Source organism: Marmota marmota, unplaced genomic scaffold (assembly GCF_001458135.2).
Source record: "Marmota marmota marmota unplaced genomic scaffold, marMar, whole genome shotgun sequence".
NCBI classification, from domain to species: Eukaryota; Metazoa; Chordata; class Mammalia; order Rodentia; family Sciuridae; genus Marmota; species Marmota marmota.
The window spans coordinates 20,786,230-20,808,043 of NW_025999842.1; the positions used below are offsets into that span (position 1 = coordinate 20,786,230).

Here is a 21,814-nt window from a genome sequence, read left to right on the forward strand (position 1 = left end):
TATTGGGAAACCTGAGTAACAACACTGGAGGAATACTGTAAATCAAATCTATAAAAAAAATTACTTAAAGAACCACATAAATCATTTTGCTCTAACTGGAACTGAGGTTTCTTTACTCCAAAATGCTGATAAGATAGCCCAAGCAGAATTTATAAATGTCTATATAGCTTTCTTAACACAGAGATATTCACAAATTTTATGTGAAAAAGTTCAACTTTGTTGTAATTTCTTGTTTGAAATGTAAAGAATTCCTTTTTATGTCCTGAGATATAAGGTTTATAATGGAAATGCTGACATGACCTTGACTTCTAAACTCAAAGAAATACAGTAATCACTACCAGTGTAATAAATAGTTTATAAGGACAGCAGTTGTGCTGATACTGTATCTGAAGAAGTGCAGGAATTTCAGCTATTTACTATTGATTTACAAAATACAAAATGCTTTATTTCCATTAATGGTATGCAATCAGCCATTTCTTAAATAGATATACACATTTTCAACAATACACATGAAAAATAAACTCATTTATCTTATTTCCCACTTTTTAAAACCATTTATCAGAATAGTATAGTATATAAAGGATAAATTGATTGTAAATCATTACAAAAGCAATGTTTAAACTCACATATTATTGCAATATTGGTATCATTTGTACACACAATCATGAATGAATTTGTCTCTTTTTTAAACCACAACATTTAATGGATTTTTGCTGCTACAAGAACAGGTGTAGCTGAACAGTTCCCAGCAGATTTATTGTTCATTAGTGATTTTGTACAATGCTTCTGTGGAGGTGTAAATAATCTGAATGGCTGAGATTGGTCTCTAGCTTACAATCAATACTTTGCTTCTGTCATAAGGCTAATTACAGAAGCTAAAAAGTCACCTCACAACTGTCACCTCACAATCAACAGCAGTTCACATTAGAGAATTTATTTTGGAGGTTATTTTTAATTGATACAATAAATATTCCTAATGTAGTCTAAATTAAACATGTTTCAATAAAATAGGAGTGTTATTCTTAAATCTTTCCTGTTTGACGAATTTTTTAGAAATGGAAAAATGAAAAAACAAAACAAAAACTAAATTACTGTAAAAAAGTACTGAAAGTTTTATGGTTTCTAGTAAAAATAAAGATTATGTGAATTTTTACTTGTTTCTATTGATCATTGTTTAAACTAGTAATTGTCCTAAGAAAATGTTAATAGAATTATTTGATTGCTTTCAAAATTACATATTTGTATCCTACTACAAAGACACTTTTGTGAGATATGTCTAATTTCAACGTAGTTTAACATATATATTCCTTAACAGTTGAAGTAATCAGCTTTAGATATTTGCATAAGTTGGACCACTATTACCCTTTAAAATAAACCCAAACCATTTAGAATACAATTGATAGCTATAATACAGAATGGTTACTATTTCAATCTGAAATAGTAGAAACTGAAGCTCACCCTGAAATGCAGGCTTGTTCATACTTGCCATGCGGGGACAGTAATGTTGACCTGGAAAGCCTTGAATGTGAACTTCCAGTGGAACAGGGCGTACTGATGGTCGGAAGTTGAACAAGCCCATCTATAGTTAAGATGAGAGAAACCATTTCAATTTATATATTATACAAACATATATATGTTCATAATGTTACGATGCCTCCTTAATGTGGCTACCTATGTCATGTTACTGCCTGACTTATCCATCTTTCACATACCTGCTTAATATTTAGCCAGTCAGCAAGGTCTCTGGCATTAGCTAATGCAGTAGACAATCCAACTATCCTAACAGGCTTTTCTGTGTGTGAGGAGATAAAATTTGTTCGAGATACAATGACTTCTAGAACAGGACCTCTTTCTTCCCCTAGGAAATAAGAATAATACACATTAATCATTTGACAAATTCAAAATGGCTGCTGCAGGCAGGCATGAAGTCAAGTTTATAGGTTCCTCAAAAACCTAAAGATAACACTACCATATGATAGAGTAATCCCATTTCTGGGTATATATCCAAAGGAAATGAAATCAATATGCTGAAGAGATATATGTGCTTTCAAGTTCAATGCAGCACTGTTCATAATAGCTAAGAAATGGAATCTACCTAAGTGACCGTTACCAAATGAATAAAGAAAATGTGCTGTGTATATATAAGTGTGTGTTCATGTGTGTATATGCATATATGTATGTTTATACTTTTAAGCAATAAAAAAGAATGAAATTCTGTCATTTGTAACACTATGGATGAAGTTGGAGGGCATTATGTAAAAAGAATAAAGCCAGGAGAAAACTGAATGATCTAACCTATATGTGGAATCAAAAAAAAAAAGTCAAAATTGATATAAAGAGTAGACTGGTAGTTGCCAGATGCTGGGGGTTGAAAAGGAATAGGGAGATATTGACCAAAGGATATGAAGTTTCAGTTAGACAGGAGAAATGAGTGTGTGAGTATACACAGTACACCAGGCCAACTATAGTCAACAATAATGTATGTTATAGTTGTGATATGTGGTTTCCCCAAAAGCTCATGTGTGAGACAATGCAAGAACACTCAGAGGTGAAATGATAATAAGTGTTGTAATCTATAGTGGGTTAACCCAGTGATATGGATTAACTGGGTGGTAATTCTAGGCAGGCAGAATATAGCTGGAGGAGACAGGTCACTAGGTGTTTGCCTTTGGGGTTTATATTTTGTCTCTGGTGAGCAGAGTTCTTTCTGCTTCATGATTGCCATAAACTGAGCTGCCATGATGTTCTGCTATACCTCAGACCCACAGCAATGAAATTGAACTTTTATAGACTGAGACCTCTTAAAACATGAGAACCTAACGAACTTTACTCCTCTAAAATAGTTCTGGTCAGGTCTTTCAGTCAGAAAGAAATGAAAAAGCTAAATGTATATTTAAAAATTGCTAAAAGAATAAATTTCTAATGTCTCACCATAAAAATTACAATTGATGTAACAGATGTTAATTTGCTTGATTTAATTATTCCACACTCTGTGTGTGTGAGCGTATGTGTGTGCGTATGTGTGCACATCTTAAAATATTACATTGTACCCCAACATTATATACAATTATCTGTCAATTAAAAATAATATAAATAAAAAGACTCAAAGTTTGTATAATTACTTAGAAAGAGTGGTACCAACCAAGCAGATGAATTTCATCTATGATGAGAATAGTAACTTGCTGAACATAGTTCCTATTTTGCCAGCTTCTGCTGACTCCATCCCACTTTTCTGGTGTAGTGACAATAAGGTCAGCCTGGGCAATGGATTTCATATCAGGACTCACATCCCCCGTTAGTTCAATAACTCTGGAGGGAAATAAAAATGACTCTCAAGTAACACATAATCTTGTAAAGGCAACAATATATCAATCCAATAAAATTTTATGATGCTTAAAACTACTTTTTTCCTCTTTGATTTCTGAAATTTTCTGAAATGAGTCAAAAATATAAATCCAATTCATTGACACATCTTTTATACAGATGTACAAAAGTGTCAGACTTTGTTTTGACTATATTTATAGAATCTTTACTCTAAGTGAATTTATAAAGGTGAACTTCTATCTCCTCTACAGAATGGAACTAAAATCTTTTTTCTTTGGGGGGAAAAACATTTTTGGAAATAAATATCATTATTATTTTTTAATGAGGGAAAGTATTAACTTGATAAAAGGGGACACTCAATAATAATAGATTGTGTATAACTTTCATTTCTTAGGTTTAAATTTTCTCAAGATAACAAATAAATTAAAACATACCAGGATACTGAATATATAATATATTCACATTATTCAAAGAATATGTTGTGAATCATCTCTGGAACATCCCACCTAATTCTCATCCAAAAGCATTCATATATTTGTATTTTATCGTTTTTTTAAAAAAGGGATAGGACAGTTTACTTAAAAGTCTTATTTTTTCCAATTATCCCTAGAGATCATTTATTCAGTGTATAAAAAAGCTCATTGATCTATATAGTTATACAATATTTTTGCATTGGGTAGAGGTATATAATTAGTGATGCTCTATTGGACATATAATTATCCACAATCATTTGCTATATACTTTAATGAATGGTTTTGTAATATTCAAAAATAGTAAGTAAAAACAATATATTCGTCAAAGAAGTTTTACATGTCATAAGTACTCTCCATACACAATGCCTTTTAAGTGGTTTCTAGAATTTACTCTGAACAACATGAGAAAAAAATAAAGAGAAATAACATGTTTCTTTTACAATGAGAACATATTGAAGGGATTGGGAGTATAGCTCAGTGAGAGAACGCTTGCCTAGTACATGTGAGGCACAGGGTTCAGCACAAAAATAAATAAATAAAATTAAGGTATTGTGTCCATCTACAACTAAAAATATGAAAAATTATATATATGTACTATAATATATATAGAAAAAGTTAGCTGCCACCTAAAAGTATAAATATTAAGAAATTAAAAGAAGTTCATTTTTCAATCTTAAAACATGGGAATATTGACACCATTTTATAGTAGCTATGAACTTTTAAATAAAAGATTAAAAAAAACACTGTAAACATATTCATAGGTATTATGTAACTCTTTCATTTATTGGTGTTTTCAGACTATTGAAAGTGTATCTCTTGAACAAAAAAAGGAACTTACTTTTTACCAAGTTTTTCTTCTATTCTAACCTTCCAGTCATCCATTCTTTCACGAACTAGGGCTTTTAGGGGTGCAATATAAACTGCCTAAAGAGGGGGCAATGAGCAATAGGACTTTAATAAGAACAATAAGGTCATTTTTCAAATAAAATAAACATAAAATTTGTCAAAACAGGACAGTGTGGTTTTTAAATTTCACAGAATACTTAAATTTTTAAATTATTGAGAAAAAGGTCATTAAGTTAAACTACACGTATCCAAAATAAAGAGAAAATTAATGCATCATAAACATTCTATCATAAAAATACTAACAGGTGAATTTAAAATTAAAAAAAACACTAAAGGTATTTTCCTTAGGCATTTTATAATGAAATTCTGTTCTAACAATGTTAATACATTTATAAAACTATGAGAATATATATTACACAAAAAATCAGGATTTTGACAAAAATAAATATATGATTTCCTATTATGCTCAAGATTCATCTAAGCTGTAACTCCTGAAATAATGTATTTAGAAGTAATGTATTTTGAAGTTTTTTTCAAGGTTTTTAAATTATTACTTTTAGCACTTTTATTAGTACATTGTAGTCATACATAATATTGGGGTTCATTTTGACATAATCATATATGCATGGAATATAATTTGATGATACATTTTAGCTCCCAGTACTGCTTCTTTCCATTCCCTCTTCCCTGTCTTCTACTCTACTGGTCCTCCTTCTTATTTATTTATTTTTAATTGGTGCTTTATAGTTATAAATAAATGTGGAATTCACATTGCATACTTCGGTCTATTGCATTCTACAGTTCCTCTCTTTCCCTGTCCCACCTCCTTCCCACTCTGTTCCCTTTCTCTACTCCATTGATCTCCCTTCTATTTTCAAATAATTCCCCTTCCCTCTTTTCCCCCTTATTTTGCTCTAGCTTCCACATGTGAAAAAAAAAAAGAATTCAATCCTTTCTGACATATGGCTTATTTCACTTAGCACGATGTTCTTCAGTTCCATCTATTTACTGGAAAATGCCATAATTATAGTTGAGTAAAATTCCATGTATATATGCAGTTTCCATGTATATATATATACCAGTTTCTTTACCTAGTCATATGTTGATGGGCCCTTGGGCTGGTTCCATAACTTGAGTATTATGACTTGCATTTCTATAAAGATTGATGTACCCGTATGCTGATTTAAACTTTTTGGATAAATACCAAGGAGTGGAATAGCTGGATCATATGGTGGTTCAATTTCTGGTCTTTGGGGAAATCTCCATATCGCTTTCCAAAGTAGTTATACTAATTTGAAGTCCCATCAACAATGTATGAGAAACAAACTGTTTAAATTTTAATTCAGATCTTAACAAATTCCAGTCATATATTTTAGCTGTTTCAATTTTATAAAATACATTATTCACTAAAACAGCACTTGTTTAAAAAATGTCTCAAACTAGAGTATTAACTCTTCTTTTTGATTTTTTAAAATATATGACAGCAGAATGCATTACAATTCTTATTACATATATAGAGCACAATTTTTCATATCTCTGGTTGTATACACAATATATTCACACCAATTCATGTCTTCATACATAAACTTTGTATAATAATGATCATCACATTCCACCATCATTAATAACCCCACACCCCCTCCCTTTCCCTCCAAACCCTCTGCCCTATCTAGAGTTTGTCTATTCCACCCATGCTCCCATTCCCCACCCCACTACAAATCAGCCTCCTTATATCCGAGAAAACATTCTGCATTTGTTTTTTTGGGATTGGCTAACTTCACTTAGCATTATCTTCTCCAATGCCATCCATTTACCTGCAAATGCAATGATTTTACTTTTTTAATTGCTGAGTAATATTCCATTGTGCATATTTGCCACATTTTAAAAATCCATTCATCTATTGAAGGGCATCTAGGTTGGCTCCACAGTTTAGCTATTGTGAATTGTGCTGCTATAAACATCCATGTGGCTGTGTCCCTGTAGTATGCTGTTTTTAAGTCCTTTGGGTATGGTCCGAGGAGAGGAATAGCTGGGTCAAATGGTGGTTCCATTCCTAATTTTCCAAGAAATCTCCATACTGCTTTCCATATTGGCTGCACCAATTTGCAGTCCCACCAGCAGTGTATGAGTGTAACTTTTTCCCCACATCCTCACCAACACTTATTGTTGTTTGTATTCTTAATAGCTGCCTGGAGTGAGATGAAATCTGGGTGGTTTTGATTTGCATTTCTCTAATTGCTAGTGATGATGAACATTTTTTCATGTATTTGTTGACTAATTGTACATCATCTTCTGAGAAGTGTCTGTTCAGGTCCTTGGCCCATTTATTGATTGGGTTATTTGTTCTTTTGGTGTTTAGCTTTTTGAGTTCTTTATATACCGCAGAGATTAAGATTAGTGCTCTATCTGATGTGTGAGGGGTAAAAATTTGGTCTCAAGATGGAGGCTCTCTATTCATCTCACTTATTGTTTCTTTTGCTGAGAAGAAACTTTTTAGTTTGAGTCCATCCCATTTATTGATTCTTGATTTTAATTCTTGTGCCACAGGAGGCTTCTTAAGGAAATTGGGGCCTAATCCCACATGATGGAGATTAGGGCTTACTTTTTCTTCTATTAGATGCAGGGTAAACAATCCTTAGCAGGAAGATTGAAGCAGGTGGCATCACTATACCAGACCATAATTTATACTACAGAGCAATAGTAACAAAAATGGCCTGGTATTGGCACCAAAACAGATTGGTAGACCAATGGTACAGAATAGAGGACATAGAGACTAACCCACAAAACTACAATTATTTTATATTAGACAAAGGTGCCAAGAACATGCATTGAAGAAAAGATAGCCTCTTCAACAAATAGTGCTGAGAAAACTGAAAATCCATATGCAACAAAATGAAATTAAACCTCTATCTCTCACCATGCACAAAACTTAACTCTTCTTTTTTACTAAAATATTTCTGTGGATCAATAATCATATAACAGATTAAAAATACTGGGTTCAATTCTCAGCACCACATATAAATAAATGAATAAAATAAGGTCCATACATCTACAAAAATATTTTTTAAAAAAATAGAGAAACAAAGTAAGAAAGAAAAAACACTAACTGAAAATCATGGAAAAAGGAAGTCTGAAATCACAAATGATGAAGAAACAGCACATAATTGCAACATGTCTAAGATACCTCTATTTCAAATGTAATATACTCATACAATTTAAAAACAAGAAAACCTTAAATGCTACATTAAAAAAATAAACCTGTTAGAATTAATAAGCAAAGTCAAGAAAGGTACAAGACATAAAAATCAATAAACAAAAATCAGTAGCATTTATTAAAACTAACAATGAGTTATCTGAAAAGAAATAAAGAAAACAATTCCATTCACAACAACATCAAAATATACTTAGAATTTAATCAAGAAGATAAAAATCTTTCCAAGGAAAATATACAACATCAATCAAAGAACCTCTGTCTCTCACCCTGCACAAAACTCAACTCAAAGTGGATCAAGGACTTAGGCATTAGACCAGAGACTTTGTACATGCTAGAAGAAAAATTAGGACCAACTCTCTACCATGTTGGCTTAGGAAAGGACTTCCTCAATAAGATTCTTAAAGCACAAGAAATAAAATCAATAAAAAAATCAATAAAAAGTTTCTTCACAACAAAGGAAACAATCAAGAATGTGAACAGAGAGCCTACAATATGGAAGACAATCTTTGCCACCAGCCTCTTAGACAGAGCATTAATCTCCAGGATATATACAGAAATCAACAAACTTAACCAAATAAATAAGTAAACAACAACAAAAACAAATAACCCAATTGACAAATGGGTTAAGGAACTAAACAGGCACTTCTCAGAAGAAAAAATATGAATGGTCAAAAAATATATGAAAAAATGTTCAACATCTCTAGCAATTAGAGAAACACAAATCAAAGCTACACTGAAATTCCATCTCACCCCAGTCAGAATAGCAGAGGTTCATTTATACATTGTTGGTGGGACTGCAAATTGGTGCAAACACTCAGAAAGCAGTCTGAAGATTCCTTAGAAAACTTGGAATGGTTGTACATTCTGTGTCGAAGGAACTGCTGAGCTAGAGTCAACACTATAAATACAGAGATTTGATAAATTGTGGTATAAAGGTGTATTAAGAATCGTAATGCAAAAAATTATGAATGTATTGCACTCCACTATTGTCATGTATGTAAGAAATAATAAAAAAAAGAAAACTTGGAATGGAACTACCATTTGACCCTGTTATTCCACTCCTTTCTTTATATCCAAAGGACTTAAAATTAGCATACTACAGTGACACAGCTACTTCAATGTTTATAACAGCTCAATTCAAAATAGCTATGATACCAACCTAGGTGCCCTTGAAGAGATGAATGGATGAAAAAATTGTGGTATATATACACAATGGAATATTACCTAGTCATAAAGAAGAATGAAATTATGGCATTTGCTTGTTAGTAAATGGAACTAAAGAATATCATGCTAAGTTAAATAAGTCAGTCACAAAAATCCAAAGGCAGAATGTTCTTTCTGATATGTGGATGATAACTCACAACAAAGGAGGGGAAGATTCGAAATTCACTGGACTAGACAAAGGGAAATGAAGGAAAGGGAAGGGGTGACTGCAATAGGAAAGACAGTAGAATGAATATGGAATATCATTCCTATCCTCATATATAAATAAATGACCAGTGTAACACTACATCATGTACAACCACAATAATAGTATCCTAATTGTAACAAGTTATACTTATTCTATGTATGTATAATATTTCAAAATATACTCTACTGTCATGTAAAAAAAATAATAATGATAAAAAAGAAAAAACCCTTTCTTTTTCATAAGGTTATAGCTAAAATCAAAGAATTCTAGAATTTCAGAAATGATGGGGACTTTAGAAATGATTTAATACAATTTTTTAGGAAAAAGTTCCAGAGAAGTTGTGACGACCCTTCTGTCACACAATAAATTGGTAGTGGGGGTAGAACAAAAACCTGATTTTCTTTCTTTGACAAACTATGGAAAAATTTGGAAGCCCCTGATTGATTTCATGTAATGAAATCATTCTGTTTCCTTTGGAGTTTTATTTAGTTAAATTAAGTTTGCCCTGTTTCTACATTTATTCAAGGAGTACTGACAACAACAGAGAAAATTCCTCAACATGAGAACCAGAATAAACGTGTGCAATCACAGTTCATCTATTTCATCAAGGAATAAAGGTCCAGTGAAGTTTTGAAACTTGCCATCATAAAGTATGAAAAAGTGTCTACCCATTCTGGATCACAGTCTCCTTTTCTAGCTTCCACTTTCCAGTACAGTAGACTTTATTGCAATCTGAGACATATTATGCTGTTTTATAAGCATATAAAATAAAATTAAACGATTAACTGAAAAAAAGTAAGAAATTAACTACCCAGAACAATCTACAGATTCAATGTAATCCCTAACAAATGCCAATAGCATTTTTCTTAGAGACAGAAAAAATCTAAATTATTAAGGAACCATGAAGAACCAAAACCCAAAGAAATCTTGAGAAAGAATAAAGTTAGAGGCATTCTACTTCTTGACTACAAATTATAGACAAAGCTTCAATAATTAAGATAGTATGGCGCTGGCACAAACATATACACATAGACTAACAGAACAGAATAGAGTCTAGAAATAAACACACATCTTGTCACTAATCTGACAAGAATACCAAGAAGGAAAAGGATAGGCTTCAATAAATGGTGTTGATAAAATTGAACATCTACATTTAACAGAATAAAACTGGAACCTTGTCTTACACCATATGCAAAAATTATCTTGAAATTTACTAAAAACTTAGATGTAAGATCTGAAACCATAAAACTCCTAGAAGAAAACAGGGAAAAAGATCTTGACACTGGTCTTAGCAATGAGTTTTTGAATATGTTCCCAGGAACACAGGAAAAAAAGGTGCAAATAAACAAACAGGGGTGCACCAAAGCTACAAAACTTCTGCACAGAAAAGGAAGCAATCAATGAATTAAAAAAATAACATATGTAATAGGAGAAAATTCTTGCAGATGTTAATAAGGTGTTAATATCCAAAACATATAAGGCACTCATAACCCAAGAACAAAAAGCCTAAAAATTCTATTATAGAAAAAAAAAGGTGGAGGGACAAATGAGGCAAATAGATATCATTCTGTTGAAATACAGAATGGCTAACAGACATGAAAAGGTGCTTACTTTCACTAATCATTGGGGAAATGCAGATCAAAATCACAATGAGGGCTGGGGTTGTGGCTCAGTGGTAAAGCACACGTCTAGCACGTGAGAGGCCCTGGGTTCGATCCTCAGCATCACATAAAAATAAATAAATAAAATAAAGGTATTGTATCCAACAACAACTAAAAAATAAATATTTTTTAAAAATCACAATGAGTCAACACCTCACATCTGTTAGAACGAATACTATTAAAACAACGAAAGTACTGGCAAGGATGTGGAGAAAAGGAAACTGCTACACACTGATGGTAGAAATGTAGTTGGGGAAGCCATTATGGAAAATACACATGGAGAGCCTTAAGAAATTATACATAGAAAACATCATCATCATCATAGGAATTCTACTTTTGAATACATATCCAAAAGAAATGAGATCAATATCTCAAAGACATGTACACTTCTATGTTTATTACATCATTGATTAGAAAAGCCAAGATAAAGAAACAGTCTAAGTGACCCAAGATGGATGAAAAAAGAAACTGAAACACAATGGGTGATCTTTCAGCTTTACAAAAGAAGAAAATCTTGCCATTTGCAATAATATACATTGTGTTAAGAGAAATAAGCTGAAAACAACAAAACACTGAATAATTTCACTGACAGGTGCAATTTTAAAAAGTCAAATTCATAGAAGCAGAGTAAAATAATGGTTGAGAGGGGTGAAAGTGGGGGGATATAAGGAGATATTGCTTAAAGGATACAAAGTTTCATTTATGTAGAACAAGTTCTAGAGATCTAACGTGCAGAAGGGTGACTGTATTTAATAATATTGTACTAATAGACTTGAAATTTGCTGACTAGATATTAAATGTTCCCACTGCAAAAATATGTAATTATCTGAAGTGATGGATATCTGAGCTATCTTGATTCTAGCAATTATTTTATAATGTATATGTATATTTAAGTATCACATTGAACACCTCAAATATAAATCATCTTTATTAAAAATAAAATAGCACTGGGAAAAAATTTACTAAATATTATGTTTTAAAAAAATTAAAAATCAATACTTATTTGATTCCAGTGTTATTTGACATTAATTGGCAATATCAATATTTGGAGGAATGTAGCATAAGTTATGTCTATATTTCCTGTGTATAATCAAAGTGTTTTAAAGTATTAGCATTTCATTCATATCCAAAGAATGATTAAGAATTGTTATATACCTAACAAGTACAGCTAAGAATTAATTACCTCATAAAAGAAGTACCCATGAATTATAGATATGAGGATGTGTGAGCACTATATACATGAGAAATTCACCTAGAAGACTCCAAAGTTGATATCAATTTTTTTGCAACAAATTATTCTAATACTGATCTGGCCCCCTGGAAAATTCACTGAGAGTATAACAAAGCTATTCACCAGAGTATGCCAGGATATTTGGACCTGGCTAGTTTAGAGACATTAACTATCTTTTCTAACTGAATATAATAAGCACACAATATGTTCAACATACCTTTGAGGAGGGATACTTGTTGAAGACTCTGAAAATGGCTAATTCAGCTGCAACAGTCTTTCCTGATCCTGTGGGTGCTCCAAGTAGGACATTACAGTCTGTGTGATACAGTGTATGAAATATTTGTGTCTGCACAGGGTTAAAGTGGCTGAAGTTGTACAGGGCTTCATATGCTTTACATCCCAAAGCCGTAATTGGCAAAGGCTGAAGATCCAGTAATTCTGAAAAGATCCAACAGATACTTCTATACAATAACTGAAAAAACATGCACAATACTGAATACTGTATTTTAAAGAATAACATTTCCTAATTATCTCAAGAGAAGAACATATTTAATATAAGTTCTTATACACCAGTGACACATCTTATTCAGTCACTACATTTAACATAACTGATAAACAGACCACTTTTATTGTAGAGTTCCCTATAAACCAACTATATATTTCTCTTCCAAAAAGAGAAATAACTTGAATAAAAGTACATGAAAGTATGTATGTTATGGTACAAAAATAAATCTGCCGTAATTTGTAAAACAATGAAAACCATTTGTAAACAGCAGTATTGGAAGGGTCACTAACAACAGATTACTTTTGATCTGCTAGACACTGACCAATCCTGAGTAGCTGAGTGAGCTTTTGGTACAGCCAATGGAAACAAAAATGAATTTAGCCTTACTCAGGAAGGAACAAGGATAGTAGTTTCAGAACACAGCATGCCTTGAGTAAAACAAAACAAAACCAAACCAAAAACTCTCCTTAAAGGGTACAGGTCTTCTTACTTTCACTAATCATTGGGGAAATTTATGTCTGTAAAGTAAATTTATGTATTGAAAGACACTAGATTTGGTTGCTTCTCATTATATGGACTGGGTGCCAAAGAAATAAGATAATTATTAGAAAAGTTTAAAAAAGAAGATATAAAAAAATCAGTTAAAAGGACACATTGATCTGACCTTTATAGTATGGTTGCAAAATGAAAAATATGGTAAATTTTCTTCTAAAAAATGTACTTAAAAACAAAAACTAACTTAGGCAGGCATGGTGGCACAGGCCTGTAATTCCAGCAGCTCAGAGGCTGAGACAGAAAGATCCCAAGTTGAACGACAGCCTCAGCAACTTAGTGATATCCTATCTCTCAAAATAATAATAATAATAATAAAAAGACTGGGGATGTGCTTCAGTGGTTAAGTGCCCTTTGGGTTCAATCCTGGGTACCTTGTCCCTAAAGGAAAAAAAAAAAACCCAAAATAAAGATAAGGCATGCAATGCTAATCAAACATTTTTTTTTTTAAATAAAAGACTAAAAAACATTGTACAATGTCAAATGCACAGTTATTGACAATGTTAAATTAAGATGATCTATTACAGTGATTTTACCTAGATGGTATGTTTATACTACATCAGCTAATTATATAAATAGGTTGATATGTATTTGGTTGCTTAATAAAGAAATTATTAAATTGGCATTAACATATAATGCTAATATATGTAGAATTAAGTACTTTAATGAAAGAAAGAAACCTAGCAATGATATTAGAAGCATATATTTTAAGTTAAAACATCATCACTTCCACATATTTTGAACTTATGAGATTCTAGATATCACATAAGCACATTTGATGAAATAAGACCAGAAAGATCCTCTGCAATAAGTAGATTACTAGATAATACAGTCTCAATATCATTCTATTTTGATAAAATTTTTTGGTTTTGCTATGCCAAGATATCAAAGAGAAATTGAGATGTAGTATAAAGAATCTCTCAATGAATAATATGAATAAGGTGTACATTTGACAAAATGAAAGATTATCAAGTCATATTTAGGTCTCCTTTCACTTCTGAAAGGACTGTCAAATAGCATGCTATTTAAAGTAGTCAGAAAACATTTTTATTCTGAAAAGTCAAACAGTTTGTCTGAAATATATGGGAAAGAAAATTTGACTCCTAATTTATGTCTGTAAAGTAAAGTAAGGATCTCTGAAAATCAATACTCATCAACTGTGAATTCTCAAGAAATGAAATTAGTACACTAATTAGTTTCAAGATGTTTTTGAAATAGATTTCAGGGGTACTTGAAAGTATCACTGCAAAGATTTATTCATGAAATTTTGCTTTTTTAATAAATCAAAATAGAAAGGCATTTGTTCATGTTACAAAAACCTAGAGTTTATACATTGCAACAATAAAAAATGCTGCTGAATGCTCTTACTCTATATCCCTTTTAATAATTTGTTATATATATACAAACTTTCCAAAATCTAAAAAAAAATGTGAAATTTGAAACACTTCGAGTTTTAAACATTTTGGATAAAAGATAACCTGTACTAGAAATAAGTTTATGTAAATTGGAATAAATGTAAGAAAAAAGAGATATCTCAAAAGTTTCACAGAGAATACAGATTAAATGATAAATGACAATTGCAATGAAAAAGGAAGGCTATATGGAGAAATAATGATTATATGTACAGATGAAAGTCCAGTAACACAGAAATAGTAACTCTCATCATTACTATAATTATCAGAATTGACTAAGCCTACTTTAATGCTTTTGGAGCTTAAATAAACAAAAATTAAAGGTTCACAATTTGACTATCTGCATATACATATTTGATTTTGAAAATTTTGAACATACAGTTTAGAAACAATATTGTCAAGTAAGTTGGACTTTGATTCAGAATAAAACAACTTTATACTTGTCAACATTAATTAAAATAACAATTTTGGGAATTCAATAATTCACATCAACACATTAATGTTCAATTTATTACCTGTATGGGGTGGATGCCTCTCTGGTAGAATCAGATGTTGGAAGTTGATAATACAAACAGCCTCGGCTCCTAACCATCTATCAGAAACTGCTCGGATATAGTATTGGGAAGGCAAAGGTTCAAAAATAGGGATTGTAAATACCAGTAGTTGAGCTTCTTTACTAATGACCTAATGTGAAATAAAGTCTAAAATAAATAAAGTTCTTAGTAGTCAATTCTTAATTTTATCTATACAAGATGTAATAAAAATAAACTATGTTGGATTTCTAAATAGCTCAGATATTCAGGTACTACAGTAACTTGTAGGCGATTTCCTTCTGAGGATTATTTGACATAACAGAAGGTAAGAATTTATACTCACTTTATATTATTTATATATATGTTATCATTATGACATGTTACCAGTTTGATTCATTATCAGAATTTCCCAAACATGATTCATTCAATTATTTCATGATTTCTTTAATTTCAAGTACCATATTATTATTTACTTAATATTTTTCTTTAAATCTGATCAGTATCTTAAGTGGAATATCTGAAACCTCTTAAAAATAAATAGGTTACATGGTTATCAAGAAGATAAATGCATGAAAACAAAATATAGCTATAAAATACTATTGCTATCCAGTCAAGATTTTCAATCGGAAGCTTTCTTTCTCTTTGATAAAAAGAGAAATTACAAATAAAACATGAGTTAAAGATGTAGCAACTATTGAGTCTTTACAGAGAATTTGACAAGGAATGATCTTTTCACTAAGTGATTTATTATTTTGCAGGAAATTATTTTTACCCCCCTTATTTTATATATTCCACGCCTCTAGAAGCCATGCCTTAAACCATGGTAAAGATTATAAATGAATTTCTTGAACTAGGATCAGACTGAATAATCAATATTGTCACACTGAATCTCTATGTTCCTTTGAAACCAAACAGAAAAACAGAACATAACAAAACTTTGATGGCACTCTGAAATCAGAGAGATAGTAAAAAACAAAACTTGTTTATATTTTTTTATGATAGCTAAATAATAATGTTATATTCACCTGTTTTTTAAGAGCTAGAAAATACTGTGAATGATAAATATGATCATTTGTAGGATCTTCCACCCAAATCCACCAGGGTTCTCCTACTGTCCCATGGACCTAGAAGAAAAATTATCCTAGTACTATGAAAATCATAACTCAAGTAACAGTACTGTTTACATATCAGCACCTATTAGTCTAACAACTTTTTTGATATATAATTTATAAAACAAAGTTCACTCATTTAAAGTATACAGTTCAATGGTTTTAACATATTTACAAAGTTGTACAACTATGAACATAATATAATTTTAGAACAATTTTATCACCTCCAAGAGAGTACTTATATTCATTAGAAGTATAGATTTGGCTATTCTAAACACTTTGTTAAATGGAATGATATAACAAATGGTCTTCTGTGACTGGCTTTTTAAACTTACCATAATATTTTTATAGTTCATCCATGTTTTAAACTGCATCAGTACTTTGCTTCTTTTTATTGTCAAATAATATTCCACTGGACACATATACCATATTTTGTTTATATAAGCCAATCTCTCTTTTTTCCTTATACGGTCCAATACTGTTCAGTATTCACTTCTCCCTCAGGGACTCATGAAAAGGAGATCACATCCCAATCATTTCTCCTCTAAATCTTCTTGCACTGTCTCACATGAGCTTTTGGGGGACACCACATTTAAACCATAACACCTGGGATAATTTTGATTCACATAAAGCCAATCAGCTCATGGCATTCTCCTGACAATATCTATAGTAAAGGAGAAGTCCATAACAAACACTTGGCCTAATTAGACTGGTGGGGGCGCATTATGTGTGGGAAGAGGGCTTACAGTTTATGTTGTGGTCTGAGGAAGTGGGTATGTGTTCCCCTTACTCCATTAAAAGTGAAAAAAGAAGTAGGAAAACATTTGGGAAGTATCCAACAATGCGAGCAGAGCAAAGAAGTGGAAAGATCTTGGGCCTTGAACAATACTATTATCCTCAAGACTGGACCATCCTTAGGGCCTATCTGATCTGTGGACCTTTTATTGTACAAAAGGATATATTACCTTACGTAAATCACATTGAGGCAAGTTAGGTTTTACATTCTTGAAGCTAATAGCATCAAGAATCAAGAAAAGACATTCTAGGGAAGAGCTACATATAAAATGCTATCTAATCAGAGAAAGAAAATAACTGAAAAAATCTGCTTATTATGGCAACTGGTCAATCAGATATTAGAGATCCTTGAGGAAGCAGTCTTAGCAGAAAAGAAACTGGTGACAAGAAAAAAAATGTAGAATACCTTTTCTACAAGTCTAATGTTTAAGAAAAGGAGAGAACAGTATTTTGAGAGACATCATGATTTAAAAATGGATTTTTGGTAAGCAAAAATGAGAGTCAATAGAGAGGGCAAAAATAAACGGCAAAGTTCTCATGGATTTGAAACCACTAAAATATTGTCCAGTGTTGCAAAGTTAAGTTCCCTAGGCTCTCTGAGGACAGATGTAGGGAGGTGTAGTAAAATCTGAGGTACAGACATTTTAGTTTAATATAGATATAGATATTTTCCACTTCTACCTGATCATTCCATGTGAAATCAGGGTAGATGCTGAGTGTCACTCGGAGGACAGTCCGTGTGATAGGCTGAATGGATGCTTCCATCATAACAGAAGGAATCTGATGCACACATTGTTTGACCTTCAGTCCAATATTCACATGATGCAAAATGTGACCTGAAAGAAAAATATCACATAGAAGAAATGTGTCCAGACAGAAAAAAAGCAATATAATCTGACTTGTAAATGGGATTTCAGAGTAGGTGATTTTATTGCTTGTTTTATGATTTGCTATGTAGAATAGGTGACATTCTTGACCTGGCATGTTTGAATATTTTGTAATAGTTAACTTGAATTAGCAATTCATAGCTCTGGAAATCAGTATCAAGGTTCCTTTAGGTATTAATAGGGTTCTGAGCCTTGATATTGTGCTTAAACTACTATAAACGGAACTACTTCTTTTTGAGTTAGTTTAGAACACATACAGAAATATTTAACATTTTATGTACATAGCCACTGGTTTATTCAGGGTCTACTTTAGAACTCTAAAATCACAAGAAATGCTTCAGGAATTAAATACAACTCATCCACCCAGGCCCACTTCTAGAAAACATAAAATAATCAGGTTCTGGAATACAGACATGCATGGGAATATCAAGGGTAGAGGCTGTTAAAAAACAAATGTGACTAACTGATTTGAGCAATTAAGTGAAAATAGATTATATTTTAAAGCATCAAGTGTGCAATATGTATACAGTCAACTTACTTTGTTAATAATCCCTCTTTCTTTCTGCCCTTTTTTCTACTCTATCTTAGACTACAAATGTAATAACTATCTCAGCCTCTCTAAACATCTTTGGAATTTTTTTTTTTTTTTGGTACCAGGGCTTGAATTCAGGGGCACTTGACCACTGACCCACATACCCAACCCTATTTTGTAATTTTATTTAATACAGGGTCTCACTAAGTTGCTTAGTGCCTTGCTTTTGCTGAGGCTGGCTTTGAATTCGAAGTCCTCCTGTCTCAGCCTCCCCAGCAGTTGGGATTACTGGGGTGTGCCACTGAGCTCATTTTCATCTTTAGAATTCTTGCCAGAAGTAATCCTCCTTCTTATTTGTCTTCAGAATGATTCTTTTCATGTGTAATGTTTATCCTTTGCAGAAATAAATACTGTCTAATAATGCATTATACATTTATTCAATAAATGTTAGGATTTGTGGAAATGTATGTTTAGGAATAACTTTTCAATATTACACAAAATGCTGGGCACTGAATACTATGTATGCACTGATAACAACTGGGTTTAAAGGCATATTTGTGTAATTAAGCTTGTTTAGAAACTCTGGAGAATGTAGAGCTTATTGTTCAATTAAATTTTTACTGTAATACTGCTGATATATATAACAAAATCTTTGAAATTAGTTCAACATTAAGAAACAAAATGAGAATAAATATCACTGAATGATTCTTTTCATGTATGGGTAGGATCTACATTTAAAATACTTAAAACTTTGCTAATATAAACTATTTTAATTGCTAATTCTTTTGGAGTGGGTAGTGGGGGTTGAACCCAGGGCCGGCAGTTAAGCCACTAAGCAATATCCCTAGCCCATTTAATTTTTTTTTTTTTTTTTTTTAATTTTGAGACAGGGTCTTGCTAAGTTGCTGAAGCTGACCTGGAACTTGTGATCCTCCTATCTCAGTCAGCCTCCAGAACTGCTGGGATTATAAGCATGTGTGACCACATCCAGTCTTAATTGCTAATTCTGCTAAATAACTTCATAAAATTTGGAGTGATTTTTGCTCTTTTGCATAAATAAGGAGATTTTATATGTAGGTTCAAAATTTGAACCTACATATAAAATATGAGTTATATGAATTCATGAATTCATGAATGTCAAAACTATAATGTACTAAAAAAACAGAAATAAAAAAGAAGAAAAATAAATTTATGTTGAATAATATAAAAATTCACAATACTTTTATATCTAGTAAAACATTTTATTTTCACAGAAAAATTCATTTAAGCAATTTTTCCCCCTTCTTACCTATTTCATCTTTCCTCATATCTTTCAGCTTATCTACAGTAAGATTTTTTTCTTCTAATCTTGTTAGAATGTGTGGTGGTAACACTGAAAATTGTCTCAAAGGGCTAGCCCAACCCCAAAGCCTCTTGTCGATGACTTTACTAAGATTCAGGAGCCTGTAGGTCATGGTAGGCCAACGTTTCCTCAGAGCAATTTCAAAAAGGGCACGAACGATTCTAGCTGCATTCTGAAGAATAAAATGGGGAGATTGGGTTGTTAGGTCCAATGTGTTTTTAAATTTGTCAGTAAATTTATTATTCAAACTCAGCCTTCTAGAATGAATTAATAAAATCAGCAAAGTAGCAGGATATAAAATCAATACCCATAAATCAAATGCATTTCTCTACATCAGTGATGAATCCTCTGAAAGAGAAATCAGGAAAACTACCCCATTCACAATAGCCTAAAAAAAAAAAAAAAACCTTGGGAAATGAACTTAACAAAAAAGGTGAAAGACCTCTACAATGGAAATTACAGAATACTAAAGAAAGAAATTGGTGGAGACCTTAGAAGATGGAAAGATCTCCCATGTTCTTGGATAGGCAAAATAAATATTGTCAAAATGGCCACACTACCCAAAGCACTATACAGATCAATGCGATTCCAATTAAAATCCCAATGTCACTCCTTATAGAAATAGAAAAAGCAATCATGAAATTCATTTGGAAAAATAAAGAGACCCAGAATAGCAAAAGCATTCCTTAGCAAGAAGAGTGAAGCAGGAGGCATCACAATACCAGACCTTAAACTATACTACAAAGCTATAGTAACAAAAACGGCTTGTATTGGCACCAATAGACATGTAGATCAATGGTACAGAATAGAAGACAGAGAGATAAACCCACATAAATACAGTTATCTCATACTAGAAAAAGGAGCCAAAAACATACACTGGAGAAAAGATAGCCTCTTTAACAAATGGTGCTAGGAGAACTGTAAATCCATATGCAGCAAAATGAAATTAAGACCCTATCTCTCACCATGCACAAAACTCAACTCAAAATGGATCAAAGATCTAGGAATTAGACCAGATACCCTGAGCCTGACAGAGGAAAAAGAAAAAGTAAGCCCAGATCTTCATCACATCAGATTAGGCTCCAACTTCCTTAAAAGACTCTTAAAGCACAAGAAATAAAATCAAGAATTAATAAACAGGATGGATTCAAACTAAAAAGCTTCTTCTCAGCAAAAGAAACAATTAATGAGGCCAAGAGAAAGCCTACATTTTGGGAGCAAATTTTTGCCACACACACGTTGGAAGAGAATTAATCTCCAGAATATATAAAGACCTCAAAAAACACGTAAAAAATCCCAATCAATAAATGGGCTAAGGAGCTGAACAGACACTTATCAGAAGAAGATATACAATAAATCAATGAATATATGAAAAAATGTTCAACATCTTTAATAGAGAAATGCAAATCAAAACTAATCTAAGATTTCATCTCACTCCAGTCAGAAGGGCAGTTATCAAGAATATAAACAACAAGAAGTGTTGGCGTGGATGAGGGGGAAAAGGCACACTCATACATTGCTGGTGGGACTGCATAACTGTGCAACCAGTCTGGAAAGCAGTACGGAGATTTGGAATGGAACCATCATTTGACTCAGCTATCCCACTCTTGGGTCTTTACCCAAAAGACTTAAAATCCACATAACATAGTAATGCAGCCACATCAATGTTTATAGCAGCTCAATTCACAATAACTAAATGGTGGAAGCAACCTAGATGCCCCTCAATAATGGATAAAGAAACTGTGGTATATATACACAATGAAATATTACTCAGCATTAAGAGAATAACATTATGGCATTTGCAGAAAAATGAATGGAGTTCGAGAATATCATGCTAAGCAAAGAAAGCCAATCCCCCCAAAACAAAGGCTGAATGTTTTCTTTGATAAGTGGATCCTGATCCATAATGGGGGAGGGCATGGGAAAAATGGAGGTATTCTGATTGGGCAAAGAGGAGGGAGGGAAGGGGAGGGGATATGGAGGCAGA

The 21,814-nt window shown here is 32.2% G+C and overlaps 1 protein-coding gene across 9 annotated transcripts in view; it reads right to left on the minus strand.

Annotated features, from left to right (window-relative positions):
- Ascc3 (activating signal cointegrator 1 complex subunit 3) overlaps positions 1–21,814 on the minus strand; it is a 355,403-nt gene that overhangs the window by 114,548 nt on the left and 219,041 nt on the right. For 7 of the 9 annotated variants that reach the window (XM_048814551.1, XM_048814518.1, XM_015499653.2 and 4 more), the window contains 9 exons: positions 19,774–19,999; positions 17,748–17,902; positions 16,188–16,286; positions 15,145–15,313; positions 12,378–12,598; positions 4,636–4,721; positions 3,143–3,309; positions 1,713–1,858; positions 1,459–1,579 (listed from right to left, as the gene is read on the minus strand). In XM_048814551.1, the coding sequence (XP_048670508.1) occupies positions 1,459–1,579; positions 1,713–1,858; positions 3,143–3,309; positions 4,636–4,721; positions 12,378–12,598; positions 15,145–15,313; positions 16,188–16,286; positions 17,748–17,902; positions 19,774–19,999 (1,390 nt within the window). Of the gene's footprint in view, positions 1–1,458; positions 1,580–1,712; positions 1,859–3,142; positions 3,310–4,635; positions 4,722–12,377; positions 12,599–15,144; positions 15,314–16,187; positions 16,287–16,510; positions 16,779–17,747; positions 17,903–19,773; positions 20,000–21,814 lie in introns of those variants that run through there. The other 2 variants (XR_007351808.1, XM_048814634.1) reach the window with 2 other exon arrangements.